General features: G+C 35.8%; 1 protein-coding gene across 2 annotated transcripts in view; it reads right to left on the bottom strand.

The window, feature by feature from the left end:
* Window positions 1–7,555: 7,555 nt before the first annotated feature.
* The window catches only part of vsig8a (V-set and immunoglobulin domain containing 8a), a 69,196-nt gene continuing 57,681 nt past the window's right edge, over window positions 7,556–19,070 (bottom strand). For both annotated transcript variants that reach the window (XM_034896638.1, XM_034896639.1), the window contains exons 5-8: window positions 18,501–18,653; window positions 17,933–18,055; window positions 13,240–13,381; window positions 7,556–8,053 (exon numbers count right to left, since the gene is read on the bottom strand). In XM_034896638.1, coding sequence (XP_034752529.1) covers window positions 7,837–8,053; window positions 13,240–13,381; window positions 17,933–18,055; window positions 18,501–18,653 — 635 coding nt within the window. In that variant the 3' untranslated portion in view covers window positions 7,556–7,836. The remainder of the gene's footprint in view (window positions 8,054–13,239; window positions 13,382–17,932; window positions 18,056–18,500; window positions 18,654–19,070) is intronic.

Here is a 19,070-nt window from a genome sequence, read left to right as displayed (position 1 = left end):
AGTATAGTATGTCAGAAAAACTGATGAAAACTTCATAGCATAGTATGTTGAAAAAAGTAATTTGTATATTATGTCGAAAAAAGTGATTAAAAAGTCATAGTAGAGTATGTCAAAAAAGTGATGAAAATGTCATAGAATAGTTTGTCAAAAAAGTTACTAAAAAGTCATAGTATAGTATGTTGAAAAAAGTAATAAAAAGTCATAGTACAGTATGTTAAAAAAGTGCTAAAAAAGACACATTAAGTATGTCAAAAAAGTGATTAAAAAGTCATAGTATAGTATGACAAAAAAGTCATAAGATAGCATGTCAAAAAAGTGATAAAAAGTCATAGTATAGTATGTTAAAACTTCATAGTATAGTATGTCAAAAAAGTGATGAAAAGGTCATAGTATAGTATGTCAAAAATGTCATAGTATAGTATTTCAAAAAGTGATAAATAGTCATAGTATAACATGTTGAAAAAAATACTAAAAATGTCATAGTATAGTATGTCAAAAAAGTCATAGTATAGTATTTCCAAAAAGTTATAAAAAGTTATAGTATAGTATGTTGAAAAAGTGCTAAAAAAGTCATAGTATAGTATTTCAAAAATGTAATAGTATATTATGTTGAAAAAGTGATTAAAAAGTCAAAGTAGAGTATATTGAAAATAGTCATACTATAGCATGTCAAAAAAGTGATAAAAATGTCATAGTATAGTATGTCGGAAAAAGTGATAAAAATGTCATAGTATAGTATGTCAGAAAAAGTGATAAAAAGGTCATAGCATACTATGTTGAAAAAAGTGATAAAAAAGTCATAGTATGACATGTCAAAAAAATTGATAAAAAGTTATAGTATTGTACGTTGACAAAAGTGATAAAACGTCATAGAATAGTATGTTGAAAAAGATCATAGTATGTAAAAAAAATTTGACGAAATGGTCACAGTATAGTATGTCGAAAAAAGTGATAAAAAAGTCATAGTATAGTATGTTGACTAAAGTCATAGTATAGTATGTTGACTAAAGTCATAGTAAGATATGTTGAAAAGTCACAGTATAGCATGTCAAAAAGTAATAAAAAAGTAATAGTATAGTATGTCGACTAAAGTCATAGTGTGGTATCTGAAAAATAGAGATAATAATGTCATAGTATAGTATGTTGAAAAAAGTGATAACAAAAATCATAGTATAGTATGGCGAAAAAAGTAATACTATAGCATGTTAAAAAAGTGATAGTATGATATGTCAAAAAAATTTATAAAAAGTTATAGTATTTTACGTCAGTGATTTACAGTGATAAAACGTCATAGTATAGTATGTTGAAAAAGAACATATTATGTGAAAAGAAATTGACAAAATAGTCACAGTATAGCATGTCGAAAAAAGTGATAAAAAAGTCATAGTATAGTATGTCGACTAAAGTCATAGTAAGATATGTCAAAAAGTCATAGTATAGTATGTCAAAAAAGTGATTAAAAAGTTATGGTATAGTATGTCAAAAAAAGTCAGAAGATAGCATGTCGAAAAAGTGATAAAAAAAGTCATAGTATGGTATGTCCAAAAAAGTGACAAAAAGTCACAGTTAGTATATCAAAAAAGTTATTAAAAAGTCATAGTATAGTATGTCCAAAAAAGTCATAAGATAGCATGTCAAAAAAAGTGATAAAAAGTCATAGTATAGTATGTCAAAACGTCATAGTATAGTATGTCAAAAAAGTGATAAAAAGTCATAGTATAGAATGTTGAAAAAAGTGCTAAAAAAGTCATAGCATAGTATGTCAAAAAAGTAATAGTATATTATGTTGAAAAAAGTGATTACAAAGTCATAGTAGAGGATGTCAAAAAAGTGATAAAAAATTCATAGAGTACTTTGTCAAAAAGTAACTAAAAAGTCATAGTATAGTATGTCAAAAAAAGTAATAAAAAGTCATAGTACAGTATGTTAAAAAAGTGCTAAAAAGTCACATTAATTATGTCAAAAAAGTGCTTAAAAAGTCATAGTATAGTATGTTGAAAAAAGTCGTAAGATAGCATGTCATAAGATTGCCTGCCAATCGGAAGGTTGGTGGTTCGATCCCCGCAGTCATTGTCGAAGTGTCCTTGGGCAAGACACTGAACACCGAGTTGCCCCCGGTGCTGCGCATCGGAGTGTGAGGGTGTGTTTATCTGATGAGCAGGTGGCACCTTGTACGGCAGCCCTGGCCACAGTGTATGAATGTGTGTGAATGGTGAATGTTTCCTGTAGGTGTAAAAGCGCTTTGAGCAGATGTTAAGACTGGAAAAGCGCTATATAAATACAGCACATTTACATTTACATTTACATGTCAAAACAGTGATAAAAAGTCATAGTATAGTATGTCATAACTTCATAGTATAGTATGTTGGAAAAACTGAAAAAATAATAAAATATTCATATCATCCTTTGTTGAAAAAAGTCATAGTACAGTATGTATACAACAGTCAAAGTATAGTATGTCAAAACAAGTGATAAAAAAGTCATAGAATAGAATGTTGAATAAAGTGATTAAAAAGTTATAGTACAGTATGTAAACAAAAGTAATACTATGGTATGTCAAAAACAGTGATAAAAATGTCATAGTGTAATATGTCAAAAAAGTGATTGTAAAGTCAATGTATAGTATGTTGAGAAAGAGATCAAAAAGTCTTAGTATAGTATGTCAAAATTATCATAGTATATGTCAAACAACGTGATAAAAAAGTAATTGTATAGTATGTTGAAAACGGTCATAGTATAGTATGTCGAACAAATGCATTAAAAGGTAAATCAACAAATGTCATAGTATAGTATGTTGAAAACAATGATAAAAAAGTAATGTTATAGCATTTTCAAAAAGTCTTAGTATAGTCACAGTATAGTCGAAAGAAGTGACAAAATAGTCATAGTATGTTGACACATGTGATTACAAATGTCATAGAATAGTGTGTCAAACAAGTGATTAAATAGTCATAATATTGTAATTGAAAAAAGCTATAGCATAGTATGTCAAAAAAAGCCATTGTATAGTATGTCACAAAAAGTGATAAAAAAGATCACAGAATAGTATTTCCAAAAAAAACGTCAGAACAAGTCATAGAATATTATGATGAAACACCTTATTGGTGTAGCACTAACCTCTGAGCCACCTCACACCATAGTGTAGTATGTTGAAAAAGGTCATAGTAAAGCATGTAAAAAAAAATGATGAAGTCATAGTATAGCATGTCGTAAAAAGTCATAGTGTACTATGTTAAAAATTGTCATAGCATGTCAAAATAAATAATTTGTCAAAAAAAGTGAGCAAAATGTTAAAATCCCAGCCCGGGGATTGAGCCTCCATCTGAGTCTAACGTGCCTACTTGCTATTTCTATGTGTAGTAGCACCACCCTCTGAGCCGCAATGCATTTTAATATAGCAAGTTGAAAAATGTGGTTAAAAGGTCATATTATAGTATGTCACAAAAGAGCACGGTGTAATGTGATAAAAAAGTCATAGTACATTATGTCGAAATAAGTCATGGTAAAGTATGTCGAAAAAGTTATAAAAAGTCATAGTATAGTATGTCAACAAAAGTCATAGAATAGTATGATGAAACACCCTATTGGTGTAGCACTGACCTCCGAGCCACCATACATCACAGTATAGCATGTTGAAAAAGGTCATAGTAAAGCATGTTATAAAAATGATAAAATCATAGTATAGTATGTTGTAAAAAGTCAAAGTGTAGTGATTTGAAAATTGTCATAGCATGTTAAAAAAACAATTTAAAAAAGTCAAAGTATAGTATGTCAAAAAGTGATCTAAACATCATAGTTTTATATGTCAAAAAAAGTGATAGAAAGTCATAGTACAGTATGTCAAAAACAGTGATAAAAAGTCATGGTACAGTATGTCAAAAACAGTGTTAAAAAGTCATGGTACAGTACGTTGAAAACGTACGTTGCAGACCAACCAATGCAGAAGACTTGAAGGCCGCTATCATAGCATCCTGGTCTTCCATAACACCTCAGCAGTGCCACAGGCTGATATCATCCACGCCACGCCGCATTGAGGCAGCAATTCAGTTTCACCTGTATTGTCAAAAAAGTCATAGTACAGTATGTCAAAAAAAGTTATTTGTGTAGCATTAACCTGTGAGCCACCATACACCATAGTGTAGTATGTTGAAAAATGAGATTAAAAGTCATAATATACTATACTACATAGAATTCTATGTTGAAAAATGTTATACATTTTTTTTACAGTATAGTATGCCAAAAAAGTCACAGCATACTATGTTAATAAATATCATAATGTGACATGACAAAAGTCATTATTTTATAAAAACCATTATCGGTCCTGCTGCAGGGTCATTAAAACATCATAAAAAATCATAGTGAATTAATAACATAACATTGTCATGTCATAAAAATATTTGCATAGTATGCCATAAAAACATAATTTAGTACCTCATCAAAAATAGCATTAAAAATGTCATTGTGCCATAAGTCATAAAAGTACTGTCTAAAATATATGTGTATCATACAATTACATACAAATATATATTCTTAGAATATATAATAAAATATATCACAAAAATACATTTCATAGTATGTCATAGAAATTGCATAAGTTACACAAATGTTAAAGTATACAACAAAATGATCATAGTATAGTATGTCATTAAAATGTTATAGTACATTTTTTTATAAAAATGTCATCAAATAGTCATATATAAAATATATCCCAATATGACATTATAAGTCAAAATAGTTATTCGTATATTATATCATACAAAATGTAGTACAGTAAAATGCATCAAAAACTTACATGTGTTGTGTAATATTTATTCTTAATAGTTAAACATGAATACACAAAGAGCATCTGTCTTTTTGAGATTCATTACAATAGATTAACTAGATTTGCAAATGCAGATCCACCAGCTTGTAGCATTTTGCAGATATTGCATTCCATGTTTTGAGTGTCACATTCAAGTCTTATAAAAAATAGTCTCTTTCAATCTTTCTCAAATTGTTCCTGTGAAAACTGTCCCAAAAGATTGGATTTCTCCTACTCATCTGAGACAGTTCTAGTAGGAGACAATGCAGGCTCTTTTTAAGAGTTGTCTTCGTCACAAATTACCTGCACGTGAGAAGTTGTCATTTCTCTGATATTGGACTTTGTTGGCTTTGATATGTGTCCTTAACCTCTCAGAGCTCTGTCTTCGTCTGTACCTGGTGTGGGACTCGCTCTGAGCCTCCGTCTCGAGTGTCATCACATTTTTGCAGTGGCTGGCGTGCATCCACATGGCTTAATTTTCAGATAACTAAGTGTTTTCTCAGGTTATAAAGGCTGACGAATTACCAGCTGTTTTATTATTTGCCTTTATTGACTTAGTTATTGCGTCCTTTTTGGTAATTATTTATCAAAACTCTCATTGTGTTAATATTTTGTGAAAGCACCAATACTCAACCGTACAATATCGCACAACATTGACATAGATGCATTTGGTCGAAAATATTGGAATATATTTTCTCTACATCCTTGCCACCTTGTCTGGTTCCAACGCTTTCTCCTGAATTCCTTTATTGCCACTCAGTCCTGTGGTTGGAGGTTGCCTGGCCTCACCTGAGGAAGAGCTGCTTTCCCCTCTGTGTGGGTTGCATTAAATTATACAATATCTCAACTTTTCCTCAGTACGTTCCTCTGGGCCAGGGAGCTGTTTTATAGCTGGTTCAACAACAACACGTGTTCATAAAAATAGAATTTCTAGTCTAATGATTAGTTCTGGATCTGATGTGTGCTCTCTTTTGTGCCTGTGGGAGAGCCACTGTCCAGCTCGCTCCTGTATCAGCACATCTGGTCAGTTTGTTTTTGAGAGAGACATTTTGTCTCTCTGTGTGTGGTTGTGAAATATTCAAGAATGAATGCTGCTATGTTTTAAATAAAATATCACTATCTTATCAATACCAATTTTGTTGTGGAATTCCAATTTTGGAAATGATTATCTTGTCAACACTTCTGTTACAACACTAGCAACCAATTTGGTGTTGGGAAGGCTTTGACCCATACAACTGTATTTTATTTTCTTACTTTTGCTAACATTTCAACATGATTTTGCAGAGATTACTTATACAACATGTTTCTTCTGAAAATGTAGAAGCCTTTTGTGCATTCTGGTTTCCTTTTCTCAACATGCCCCCACCGACCCCACCTCCCTTAGGACAGATGTGTCAACATAGAAGAGAAGGAGATAATTTGAGTCTGTCAAACACCATCCTTTTTTTTTTCTGGCTTTTCCCAAAGATGTTTTATTTTGGTGTTGCTTAATCTCGCTTTGCCAGACCTTCCTCCACTGCCCTGTGGGGGCGGGTCTGGCTAGTCCACACAGCATTCAGCAATGGCAGAAAAACATGCACAGGTTTACTGACAATTCTTTAAACCAATCACAATTGACTTGGGCGGTGCTAACTGTGCCATTGCAAAATAGCCTTGGGAAGGAACTTGTTTTGCAACATGTGTACGTTCAAAGGTTGTTTTAATTGTGTGACAGAAAACTCAGATTGGACAGAGAGTCTAGCTAGCTGTCGGGATTTACCCTGCAGAGATCTGAGGAGCAGTTAACCACAGTCTTCAGAAATCAACCGGAGTTTAAAATCCCAACACAAAGAAAACAGACATCCTGCTGAAACGGACATCCTGCGGAAAATCCTGCGGTAATGGAGCAACTTCTGGGAGCAAATCCCAGAAGTTTTACTGTAAACCTTTATAATCAGCAGCTCCAAGAGCAGTGGTGTCTGTGCTCAGCATCTGAGAAGAGGAGGATGTGGGGCTGACATCGTTCCTCCCCTTTCTTTCTTTTAGTAAGGGCAACATCTCTGCATCCGGGGCTTAGCTCTGCAGCAGATTGGTTATTATTTATTTAAAGAAATACAATACAATACAATACAATACAATACAAAACAATACAATACCTAAAATAGCACTCAGTCATAAACATTTTGAGAACCACTGATCTAAGATTTTTGTGTCAATGTGTTTTAAAATATTCTTACAGTTTAGCTGTAAAGTTTCTAAATAATTCTCCTTGAGGGGGAATAATAATATTTTATAATGTTTATTGATCCCCAGTGGGGAAATTACAATTTACACTCTGGTTTGTTAGTAATCACTACACAGGCTTGAAATACACACACATGCTCAGCACCTATTCATGCACAAATGGAGAGACGGCATAGTGAGTGGGCTGCCATTGCTGGACCAGCATCCTGAGAGGTTGGGGGGGATCAGTGCCTTGCTCAAGGGCACCTGGCAGTGCACAAGAGATGAAGTGGCATCTCTCCAGCTACCAATCCACAATCCATACAGGGTACGACAACCCTGCGGTTCCCAACCATACAGACTGAGCTACTACTCCTCATGTGGCGTTGCAGAACGCATACATTGAAAATGGACCACCCCAATGTCAAATAAGTGGTACAGGGCAATAACAAATGATAAAAGAAACAGTGTATTGTATTGTATTGTACTGTACTTGTGTGTAGTTTAAAAATAAAATAAAAACTTCCAGAAAAAAAGTATTTTTTATCTACATTTATACATTTTTTAGATTCTTTAAAGACAGTGACATTCACATGCGTGTTGAATGACATGCTAATGCTACATTATCTCGTTGAAAAAGAAAATGTCTTCGACTGAGAAGTTATTAACATGAAAAATGTTTTAAAAAATCATCACTTTACATTCATTAGACTCTATCCAAGACTTCTGCTGCTCCAGATTTTAAGTCCCAAGTTACTGAACTGCCCTGAAGCGTCTTTTGAAACATTACAATAAAAACAAAATCCTTCTCAGCTCAGCGCGGTTGTTGATCGTCACACTACGTATCCGTTCTTGTTGTCATATTCCACTGCTGCGTATTTGACCGGTGTGTGTCCATGGCTGTTGCTGGAGGAAGTGTGTGTGCGTCCGTCATTCAAAGAGCATATGTTGGTCCTGCCCACCTGACAGTAAGTCACCTGTGGGTGCTGACTGGCGCTCCGGCTCGTACCGCGACTGACTGGGCGACTCTCAGGAGGTGGAGCGTCTTCCCTGTGTAATATCAGAGCAGAACAGAGGGAGAGAATAAACAAAGTCAAAGGATTTCACTATAGAGGACATTATTTCAGTTCAGTCATTTGAATTCAGAGAATAACTGCTCGACTTGTTTTATGGTACAATGGCTGAGAAGGAAACTGTAGAAGCCGAGTTTTAATAAAGTTCACTTATGCAGCTTTGGAATAGAGCTGCCTTGACCGTCAAGTACACAGGACTTAGATTGGAATTGGTTCAGTTTTTGCTAATTAATAGGGTGGAATATATTTTTTTATAATTAAACCATTAAAACTGTAAAATGCCACAAAAGTGAGATTTACAAGGGGAAGTCTAAGAAGAAGAATTAACTTATCCTTTTAGCACAACTTAATGTACACTAATGCTGCTGTTATTTCTGATAACCTGGTGCCTTCTGGGTGCTGGTGTCCATATCCCACACCACAGTGGATGTACAGTAATTATTAAGTGAAATAATGCTGCCCTGTAGGCAAATACATCTAGTTAAAAATCTGTTATCTTTCACTATTAAGAGGCTATTCTCAAGTGTGGCTTCTCTCACTGAAACACTGATTTTACAGATTCTCTTCTACTTAAGGAGAACATTTACTCTGGTGCTGGTTTCAACCGCTAAACACTGACAATAAGCATACAGTACAATCTTTCCCCATCAACAGCGCTGCCAACATTCAAGCTTAGAAGCTACTTTGCATTCAGCATTTATGTAACTTTTTTTTTTTTTTTAAATACTACTAATGGGATTTTCTGCTCTTGTGGAGGCCAACAACTTTGATTTCTGATTAAATGGGAAATGATATTGTTCCAAGTCTTTGGGGCTATAATTCTTGGGTGTGTATGTGTTGCTATGCAAAAGATAGGAATGATATGAACAAGAATGTGTGAAAACCAAATACAGTAAATGAAATAAAAACACCAATTAGGTAACTCATTTTAAGGTACTTCCACGGTTGTCTTGCTCTGCCAGTGAAATTACTTGTCTTATCTTTATACAGACAGTTCTGAAAACAATTAACATGCAAAGAAATCAATCGGATGTCGTTTTAATGGCTGTGGCTTCATACTGAATTTGATTGTCTTTTACTATGAAATGAGTAAACATTTGCATCCCAGCAGGGAGTTTGTATTGTGGAATAACTTCATTTATAACATTTTCTCAACTGCGCTAGGAACAACTATAAAATCCATCCACTATCGCTGTAGTTTGCACTTACTTGTAGAGAAGTACATCTTTAAAGCTGCTATAATTCATAGTCATTTATTAATTATCAAGGCTGCTATATAATGATTTTTTACGTTAACAATGGATCAAATTATTATGTATAATGTGAAAGTTGAAGCTCATAGAAAGTGACTGTAGCTCATTGTTCAGTCTCACAGCTCTAATTAGCAGAGCAGTGGAAAGAAGGGAAAGTGCTGTATTCATCAATTAGACAGAAACACGTCATGATTTAAAGCTAATGTTGCTTCATATCTGCTACTGTAGATTAACATGTATTTTTATGTTAACAAGCTCCTCATTTTAACTGTTAATATGTTAGTCTGTGGTCAGAGTTGGTGTGGATTGAGACATTTGTACAACTACAAGCTGTTAATGATGCTAAATTGATTGGCTTGTGCATATGTCTGCCTCGCAGTGCACAGGTTGGTTTTTAAATTTAATATTCAAATGACCTGATGCAGAGTCTTAATTTTCTGACTGTAGTTTTTTTTTTTTTTTTTAAAGGATACTCAAACTGATTTGATACTCTTCATGACTCATCTAAAAAAATTCCACCCCCACTTAATCTGCAATGGTTTTATGTTTTTTATGTTTTACTTTAAACACTGACAGATAGAAATAAACTATTATTGTCATGGCTCAAATGATTACGGCTTTGATGTCCCTCTTCTATGAGCTTTTCACTACAATGTTATGTTTGTGTGAAGAGAGTTGAACTCCTGTATGTCACAGATATGGAGAAGGATTGTGGCTTAAAGTGCTTCTCTGTCTCTTGTACACAACACTGTCCTCCCACGCGGACACTGCTACCACTTTGACATCTACTTTGAAAGCATGTGGGCTGTTTTCAACTGCATACGAACCATAACTCTAAAGTTTTTGGGCAGACACTGTTTATATGCAAAAAGAGAAATCCTGTCAGAGGTGTCAGGGTGGGAGTTCAGCTGCAGAACATTGGCCCTGGAGCAGCTCCACATTCTTCATACTGCTCACTGATTTATGCCATCAGAGAACAAAAAAAAGAACCTGAACCAGGAACTTCTTTTTGAGAGTGTCCCACTCTGCCCTTTTCAACTAGTTACACAGTTTGCCTTGTTCTAGCGCAGGAGAGAGTTTGCAACCAAAATAGCAACAACTCAAAAATCTATACCGAGCCAAAAATTTAGCCTCCTTTAAATTTAAAATTACCAAGAGTCTGTGAGGCTCTATATAGGCACAGCAGTGCGTTGAGCTAAATGCTAACGTCAGTTTGCAATGACAATGCAAACTTGCTGATGTTTAGCAGCAGGAAATGGTTCCAATGTTCACACTCTTTGTAATTTGCAAATGTTTGCATAGAAACATGCTTAACTGTGTGTTTGCATAATAACATCCGCTCAGTTATCTAGGGGACACAGATCAGTTAACGATAGTCCTCATAAATCGACCAGAGTTTAAAATTACAACACAAAGAAAGCGTAAGGGAACAGGACATCCAAAAATGCACATCCAGCGGAATGTCCGTCAGAACGAGATCAATCCCGAAAGTGGAACATTGTGGATATAGACTTCCCTTACTGTAGCTAAGGGGGGCTGACCTGAAGTTTGTAGGGCCTGATACTCAAGGCGCTGTGGTTATTAAGTACCACACTGAATTAAAGTTATGTGGCTCCATCCTTCACCATCTGAGCTGTTGTAATTGAGTTTGTTGCATTTATCCTACACAACACATTACATTGCTGTAGTTTGTCTTTAAGTGGTTTTGCCAGACATTCAAACCATAAACTCATTAATATGTCAACGCTGCAGAAATGTAGGTATATACAGTACACCTACATTTACCTACAGGCATGAGATGTGTTGATCTCGATATTGATTTCGTTCTAAGTGTTTTTTACATTTGGAGGGGGCCCTGGCTGACTTCATATCCATTTGTTTTTATTAAATAAAAGCCTGTATAAATTCACAGAGCAGAGGGCAAACTGTGTTGCCTGCCTCAAATAAAAATAATAATTACTATGCTAGATGTTTCTCTTGCCTCATAAATATACTGTATGCATGGTTGCAGAGCAGTGGCGTTTAACCTTTATTATTAAGGGATACAAACATTAAATTTGAAGAGGAAAATCGGGCCAGTAAACAGAAAAACAAACCATTCAAAAACATGAACTCCATGTTGGAGGTGATAACATAACCATAACAAAATTCTTTAAGATTTTTCTGTGGTTTAAATTCAGAGGCTTAGGCTACTCATTTATGTATACAAGTATGCAATGCAATTTCAAGTTTCAACGTCTCTGTCATTCCTTCTTGGATTTGGTTTTTCAAACATTACTGTTTCTGGGTGACAATCACTCAACATGTATCATGGAGATTTTGGACTAAACTTTACCATCATTTTTGCATCATTCAGCTAAATATGTGATATGTTGAAATATTTTCCAACTGTGCAGGATGGGAGAGCAGGCATGGCCCAGAGGAAACATATGAAATTATTGTAAACATAGTTGTTACTTGTAATGTTTTCTTTGGGTGCAACAAGATCCCCTCTCAATGAAATAGCTCAACATTGATACAACTCTTTCCGGAAGAATGAGGCTATAGCCAGCAGCTTAGCACAAAAGCTGGAAACATGGCGAAACAGCTACAGATGCACCTTCCACAACCTCTTAAGCTCACTAATTAACACATAATATCTCATTTGTTAATTTCGTACAAAAACATGAAGTGTCAGACTATTACTATGCCGAGGATAGCACCCGCTGGAGTCTCTGCAAGTTGACTTACAACAGCGCAAAGCCAACAAGTTGCCCAGCACATAACCCCAGAGAAAACACGATGTGACATCTTGATTTGTGATTGTGTGATGTTTTCTTATTTTGAGTATTTATAAGATAACCGTTTTTTTTCTGTAGCTTCATAATTAATGGACAGGTACAAGAATGGTACCAATCTTTTTATCTAACTCTACTGCCGAATTGATATAAAATTAAATAGACATACAATAGTTGTTCCCAGGAGAGTATTTTAACATCATAAAAAGGAATTCTGACTTGTCACTTTCCATCGTTGTTATAAGATTTAATAAACCAGCAAAAAAATAAATGAATGCAAATCTAAGACAAAAAGCGTCTGTTGACATTATGCAAGCCTCTCAAGTTTCCAACTCTAAAAAAGACGGGGAAGCGCATCAAAAACAAAGAGGTTACTTTTAATGACTTCTACTTAGACTTTCAGATGAAGCATAAAGCTGAACGGATGTTATTTATAATGCCGGGAATTACATATACTTGCATCAATACCTGAAGAAAATCAGTTTGTTTCAGCACTTGTCACATAAAACCTCGGATTTCATTAAAACGTTCTGCACAATGTGGGGCTTCATATGCATAATCTAGTGCATGGGTGTATAACATAGATGTACTGTTTCAAATCAAATCCTAACATTGGAACAACCCTGAGTAGCCTAGAGTTGTGCTATCTCAAAGAGTCATCTGGATTATTGTTGTAGGTACAGGTTTTTCTTGCTTGGTTTTAATTTTAGTTGGGGATTTTGTTTCTATTCTTATTTGAAAGGCTTAAATGTGTGTTTAATATCTTGTAATACACATTTTTAATTGCATCCGTCTGTTCTCACTGGCACCATGAAGCCAAAACATCTTATCCTAAATGTATGCAAATGTGAAAATCTTTGCAAGTGCACACACTAATGTTTCATCCACATGTTTGTACCGCTTAATAGAAACTGGCAAGCTGACAAAACTACTCAACACTAACAGAGGCAGAAGTTTCTTACTCATGGGATTTTTTGGTGATAAATGAACACTAGAAAAAACTTAACAGACAGTGTGTGTGTGTGTGTGTGTGTGTGTGCGCGTGTTTTTGTTCCCTCCTTGCAGCAGCTCAGTTATCTAACCTGCCAACACCTTTACCTCTGCCCTGCTGTCTCTGCAGTGCAGTATTGTACCTGATGTCATTTGAGAACTCCTTCTCAAAGCGATGTCTGGTGCTCAACTTCCAGTATAGAAGCCCAGTGAAGACGAGCAAGATGAAGATAAGGAGTAGAGAACCCACTATGGTGCCGACTATCACCCCTGCTCTGTTTGGAGCTGTAAAATCAGCAAAAGGAATTATTTTGCTCAGATGCTCTGTGGCAAAAAACAAACAAAAAACAGTGTGAGTTCAATTTAATACAATTTTACAGAGTCAAATCATAACAGACGTTATCTCAAGACACTTTACCGATTAGTAGGTCTAGATCACACTGTAATTCACAGAGAACCCAACAATTCCCCTAAGAGCAATTGCACACAGCAGTGAGGAAACCTCAGACAGAAACTGGCTCGTGGTGGGCGGCCATCATCCTCTAACAGTTTGCAAAGAATCCATTAAATTGGTGGTTACTGGCTTTTATGTGCTTATATAAATGTGAGTTTTGTCAGTGCTATTGTGCTTATATTCTTTCGTCTGTGTTCAAGTGATTTTTTCTTTTCTTTTAAGGTCAATCTGCCAGGGACTGCAGATGTAAATTAGCCCATATGGCTAAAGCTGGCATATTTACATGTTGGACTGTGCACATGTTAATTAATGTGCATTGTCCCTTTTCTTAAATAAATAAACAAACATTCATGCACAATGGTTCATTTACTGTTCAACATTTTAGAAAATATGCTTATTTGTTTTCCTGCCAAGAGTTAGATAAGATGACAAATGCTACTGTCATCTGTGAGCTAGTTATGAGGCTACTGCCAGCAACCAGGTAGCTTAGTTTGTTACAAAGACTGGAATCAGGGAAAATACATCATCTAGTAACAAGGCTAAAACCTCCCTAAGCTCTCATTATTTCTGCACCAAGGCCCATTCGTCGCTGCTTGCCGCTTTAATTTACATCTTGTTTGTTTAATTCGTACAACGTTATGGTTTTACATCGGTGGTGTGTGTCAAAATATTTTCTGGCCAGGCACATTAACTTCTCTGAGTCTCTGCTGGTTGCCTGGCAACCTCAAAGTGATGACAGGACTTCAGACGCATAACTGTACTTTTTCTTGGTCGGGCGCAGTATTGACCCCGTTATCGAACTCTCGGTAAGAAAGTCAATGTATTTTCAAAAAAGGTCACTGTTTTTTTAAGGCTTCATAAAAAAGTGTAACTTTGTGTCTTCATCTTATTTAATAATATTCTAGGGTTTTTAAAAACTGTTTATAAGCCTAAGGGGGATTTCACAGCACTGTGGAGGAACTTCCAGTGCTTCCAGTGCTTCCAATGAGAGGAAGGCACCAGAAGGGAAACAGGTTTGATTACGCAGTAGAGGTATGAAACAGTTACCACCCACGTGAATGCGCACAGATTTTTTAAATGTAGGAAGCACTTTTCATAAAAGGGTTTCTTTTTTTGTCAGGGCGGTTGCCGCGCAGCAGTGTGAAGAACCAGCTTAAGACAAAGAGTGATGTTCTCTTCTCAGATTCAAACTCAGTTTTTAAAACTGTTAACAATGCCAAAGTACTGTGGGATCCTGGTGCTAAACCTTAAGGTCTGCCTTGGGGGCAAGTGAATATTTGCGGCATTATGCCAAAAAGTGATGAAATTAAACATCTTCTTGCAGATTCTAAAACCTAGTTTGTCGGAGACAGGGCTTCATAAAAACTTGCCCATCTTCTGCCCCGTCTATCCACGGCTATAATTCCTTTAGGAAACAGGGTAGGGGGAAGAGGTGGAGGTGGATCAAATATCTTGTAAAGAGATTCAATATTTGATTGAGAACGATGAAGAATCATTGGTGTATATAGACCACCCAATGCAAAATCTGAATTCTTTGAAAAATGAAGTACTATACTAAGAGAAGGCAGCTCATAGAAGGGAGAAATTATAATGGATGATTTTTAAATAAAAGTATGATAAGTCAGCTGAAAAGGCACTAAAACAAATGATAAATAAATTTGAACTCAGGCAGTTAGTGAAGGGGCCGACAAGGATAAATCTATCATCCAGAACACAAATTTACTTAAATTTCAGCAACAAACCAAACTAAATAATTCAAATAATTCAACATGATCACAGGTCTGTCAGATCATAATCTAATCTTCTTAGCTAGAAAGTTCGCGAAAAAGCGGGCATAGGGGTCATCTATAGCAAAGCCCAGGCAATTTAGATTACGTAAGAGTGAATTATGTAATTGTAAAAATGTAATTAAGAACATTAATTGGAATGAACTACTGCCCGGCAAAATGTGGATGTGGAAAGAACAGAACAATTTCGACAGAAAAGTAAAGTTAAAGGTGACAGTAAATATACTCTGCCCTGGATAAATGGTGATATACGGAAACTAATGAAGAAGAGAGACCTTGCCTTGCGAACCTTTTTTAAGACAAAACTATTGAATGACAAACACATCTTCACTGCACTTAGAAATAAGGTAACATCCGAGTGGCTAAAGCTAATTTCTTTGTTAGTCTGATAAGGGGTATTCCAAACACATCTTGAACAATTAAACGTATTAATTATTAATTAAAACTGCCTAATGACATAACAAAACAACTCTGTCATGTCCAAAAACGGAAGCCATGCTTTTAAAATTACCTTAATTAAGCCAATAACAAAGGTAATAAAAAAAGAGAAGGGAAGTTTCCAAAAGATTGGATGTCAGCCATAGTTGTTCTAGTCTATAAATCAGACCCAAATGATGTGAGCAATTACAGGAGTATTAGCATTTTACCAGTTGTGTCAAAATTTGCTGAGAAATCTTAAACTGGACAAAGAAGGTGTCGTTGGGGCTATATTCTTGGATTTAAAAAAGGCATTTGATACTGTTAATCATTAAATACTCATTTCTAGATAAGCCAATTTGAATTTTTCCTCCAACATGCTGAATTGGACGAAGTCCTATCTTGCGGACAGGGTTCAATTCGTAAGGGTGAGTAGTGAAACATCACCTTTATGATCAAAAATTGAGTGTGCCCTATGGTTCCATCTTAGGACCTCTCATTGTTAGCTTATACGTAAATAACTTGCCATCAACTTGTACAGGGTGTGAAGTTCAGATGTATCTAGATGATACTATAATATAGCATATTTAAGAAGCATATTCTAAACTTAACGTAGAAATGGCAAATGTAACTACATGGCTTAAACAGTCACCTTGTTTTTGATTTCATCTAAATGTAAAGCAAACTGTCTGCATGTTTTTTTTTAAAAGACACTCCACACCTGACTGTGATTACAAAGTTTGTGTATCTGGTGAGAATATTCAACTTATCCCTCATGTAAAATATCTCGGTATCATCCTTGACTCCACCTTCTCTTTCAAAAAAACAAATGAATGCAAATAACAAAATACAGTCTAGCCAATTTTAGGTATATAAGAAGCAGCCTAATAATTGTATAACAAGTTGGATGCAAGCAAAAGACACAACCCTTGAGCCCTCAAAAAAACTCACTACTTAACACCATTGTAAAATTCTTAAATGTGCCATCATTAGTTAGGAAAATCTAATCAAATACACTGACACCTGCCTAATGTGAATGTCAACGCGTCTCCACCACTCAATACTTTTTATTAAGCAAATTCTAATCTAAAAACAATTCTAATAAAAGATCCACAAGGTCTGTTCTGAGAGGGGACTGTGTAAGGGGACCCCTTACAGGTCCAGCACCTTCAATCAATCAGGCTTTTCTTTTGGAGCTTCTGATAGTTAGAACACTACCAAATGAAAGAAGAAACTGCACCACATACCATAACTTCACACAAAGTCTCAAGGCCCGGCTCTTGGAAAGTCAGATTTATGAACATTTTTAATGAAAATAAATGATTGTCTGCCTGAAGCCAAGAATCTGAGCACTAAGACTGGAAGTTATGGACTCAGCAAGATGTAATATGGCGGTCTGCTCCACAGATCACAAGGCACACAAAGACAAATTCATTTTATGGATCCACACAAACATTATGGATCCCTTCATGTAGAGAGCTGCTTGTTTGAGTCTAGACCCAGAGATGATCTATTTCATAAAGATGCACTGAATCACTGACGGTACTCCCTCCGGATGCACTTACAGTCACCAGATTCATTTCACTGTGAGACAGCTCTGGTATTTCTCTGGTGTCTGTCATGTTCAGAGATGTTCAGAGTAACTGTGCATGGACTGGCCTCATAAGAGAATTTCTGGATTTCCTTTTAGAACTTTGCCAACTAAAATCGGTTGATGAGGTGCTTTTAATGAGTCCACTTGTTTTCTGTTGCTGCCTTTTCTCGTTTAGTTTTTGTTCCTTTCTCAAGGTAATGAGGACTGTCAACATACAAGGCTGTGGAATCAATTTAGAATTACTTATGTTTGACTCAGCAGCAGGAAGTCAGTGATGAAAGCGGATAGTAAAAAAATGTTTTATCTTCTGTGCATAAAGCAATTTTTTTGCCATTGACTGTGGCCTTATCCTGTCATCATTAGACAGCATAATGATGAAGATAATACACTCATGTTACGGAGCACCATGGTTTAAACCCTGTGTGTGAGAAGTGGAGCAATAGGGGGGGGGGGGGTTTGGAGAGCCTACAGACAGGGAAGACTTAAAAGGGTGAAATCTAGGTCTTGCGTGATCGCATGTGTGCATCATGTGGGATGTACTGTACGTGAACAGAAACATTTGCTGTGGTGGTGGGTTTCCTTACGTTTGTTTGCGTTCAGGTTGATCCTGCAATGTTCGGTTCCAACAGCATTTTTCACCTCACAAAGGTAGAATCCTGTGAAGCTCTGCGAGTGGTTGCTGATTTTTAGCTCCCCAGTCACGCTGTCTGAGAAAACACACACACCCAAACACGAACACACCCACACACACAAATTTGCAGTAAACACAAAAATTAAGATACATCAGATAGGGTTTCAATGTTTCCCTAAAAATAGAATGGATTTAGCAATGTTTGGGTGGGTGTATATGGTTTTTTTTTTAAGTGAAAAGAAAATAGGGAGAAAATAAGTATAAATTGTTAAAGTACTATTAGTGTTGTGCTGCAAATCAGTGGCTCTTCATTATTCTTTCACCTGGATTTTCCATTACATTGAAAATCTGAATGCTGATACATACCTAGATTCCTTCACCTTGAAATATAAATAAGCACATGCTGTACATTTAACTAGAAAAGGGTTTTCATTTAGCTCACACAGTAAAACACACAGACACACACACACACACACTTTGATCTGCAGTAGCACCATGACGTCAGCAGAGGTCACACTTACTCTGTGTGGCTGCAGCAGGGATGGGTCCGGCACTTTCTCTCCTCCATGTGTATTTTAAGGGAGTGGAGCCTTTTGCAGACTTGCAGTGCAGAGACACAGCCTCGCCGACCAGCTCCCCACCCTCCACCCAGCATTTTGGCACAGACGGCTTTGCTGAAATCAGACAACAAATGGATAATTCCGCGCTGCCATTTCCATTTTCTTAAAAAAAAAATACAGCTTTCTTGCTTTAAGGATGAAGTTAGAGGAACCATTATGATTTTGGCTTTAATAACACAAATGTACCCCACATAGATTGGTGACAACAACAAAGCAAAGCATTGTATTACTCAAAAATCCTATAAAATATTACAAACATGTCTCCAGTACACAATAATAAAATATACATTGTGAAAACTATATTTTAAAATCTATACAGAATGTAGGTTTGACGAGTTAAAGATGACAAGTCGGAAACATGGACCACTCTCCTGTTTTAATAGTTAAAAGAAGGTAAAAGTAGGTAGCGGTTAGGCCGAGAGAAATTACACGATACTTGTGTAGAAAAGACCTGAAGACATTCACATTTCA

The sequence above is a fragment of the Etheostoma cragini genome, chromosome 16 (genome assembly GCF_013103735.1).
Source record: "Etheostoma cragini isolate CJK2018 chromosome 16, CSU_Ecrag_1.0, whole genome shotgun sequence".
Classification (NCBI taxonomy): domain Eukaryota; kingdom Metazoa; phylum Chordata; class Actinopteri; order Perciformes; family Percidae; genus Etheostoma; species Etheostoma cragini.
Note: the sequence above shows the minus strand (reverse complement) of the source record. Positions and strands in the feature narration are given on the sequence as shown.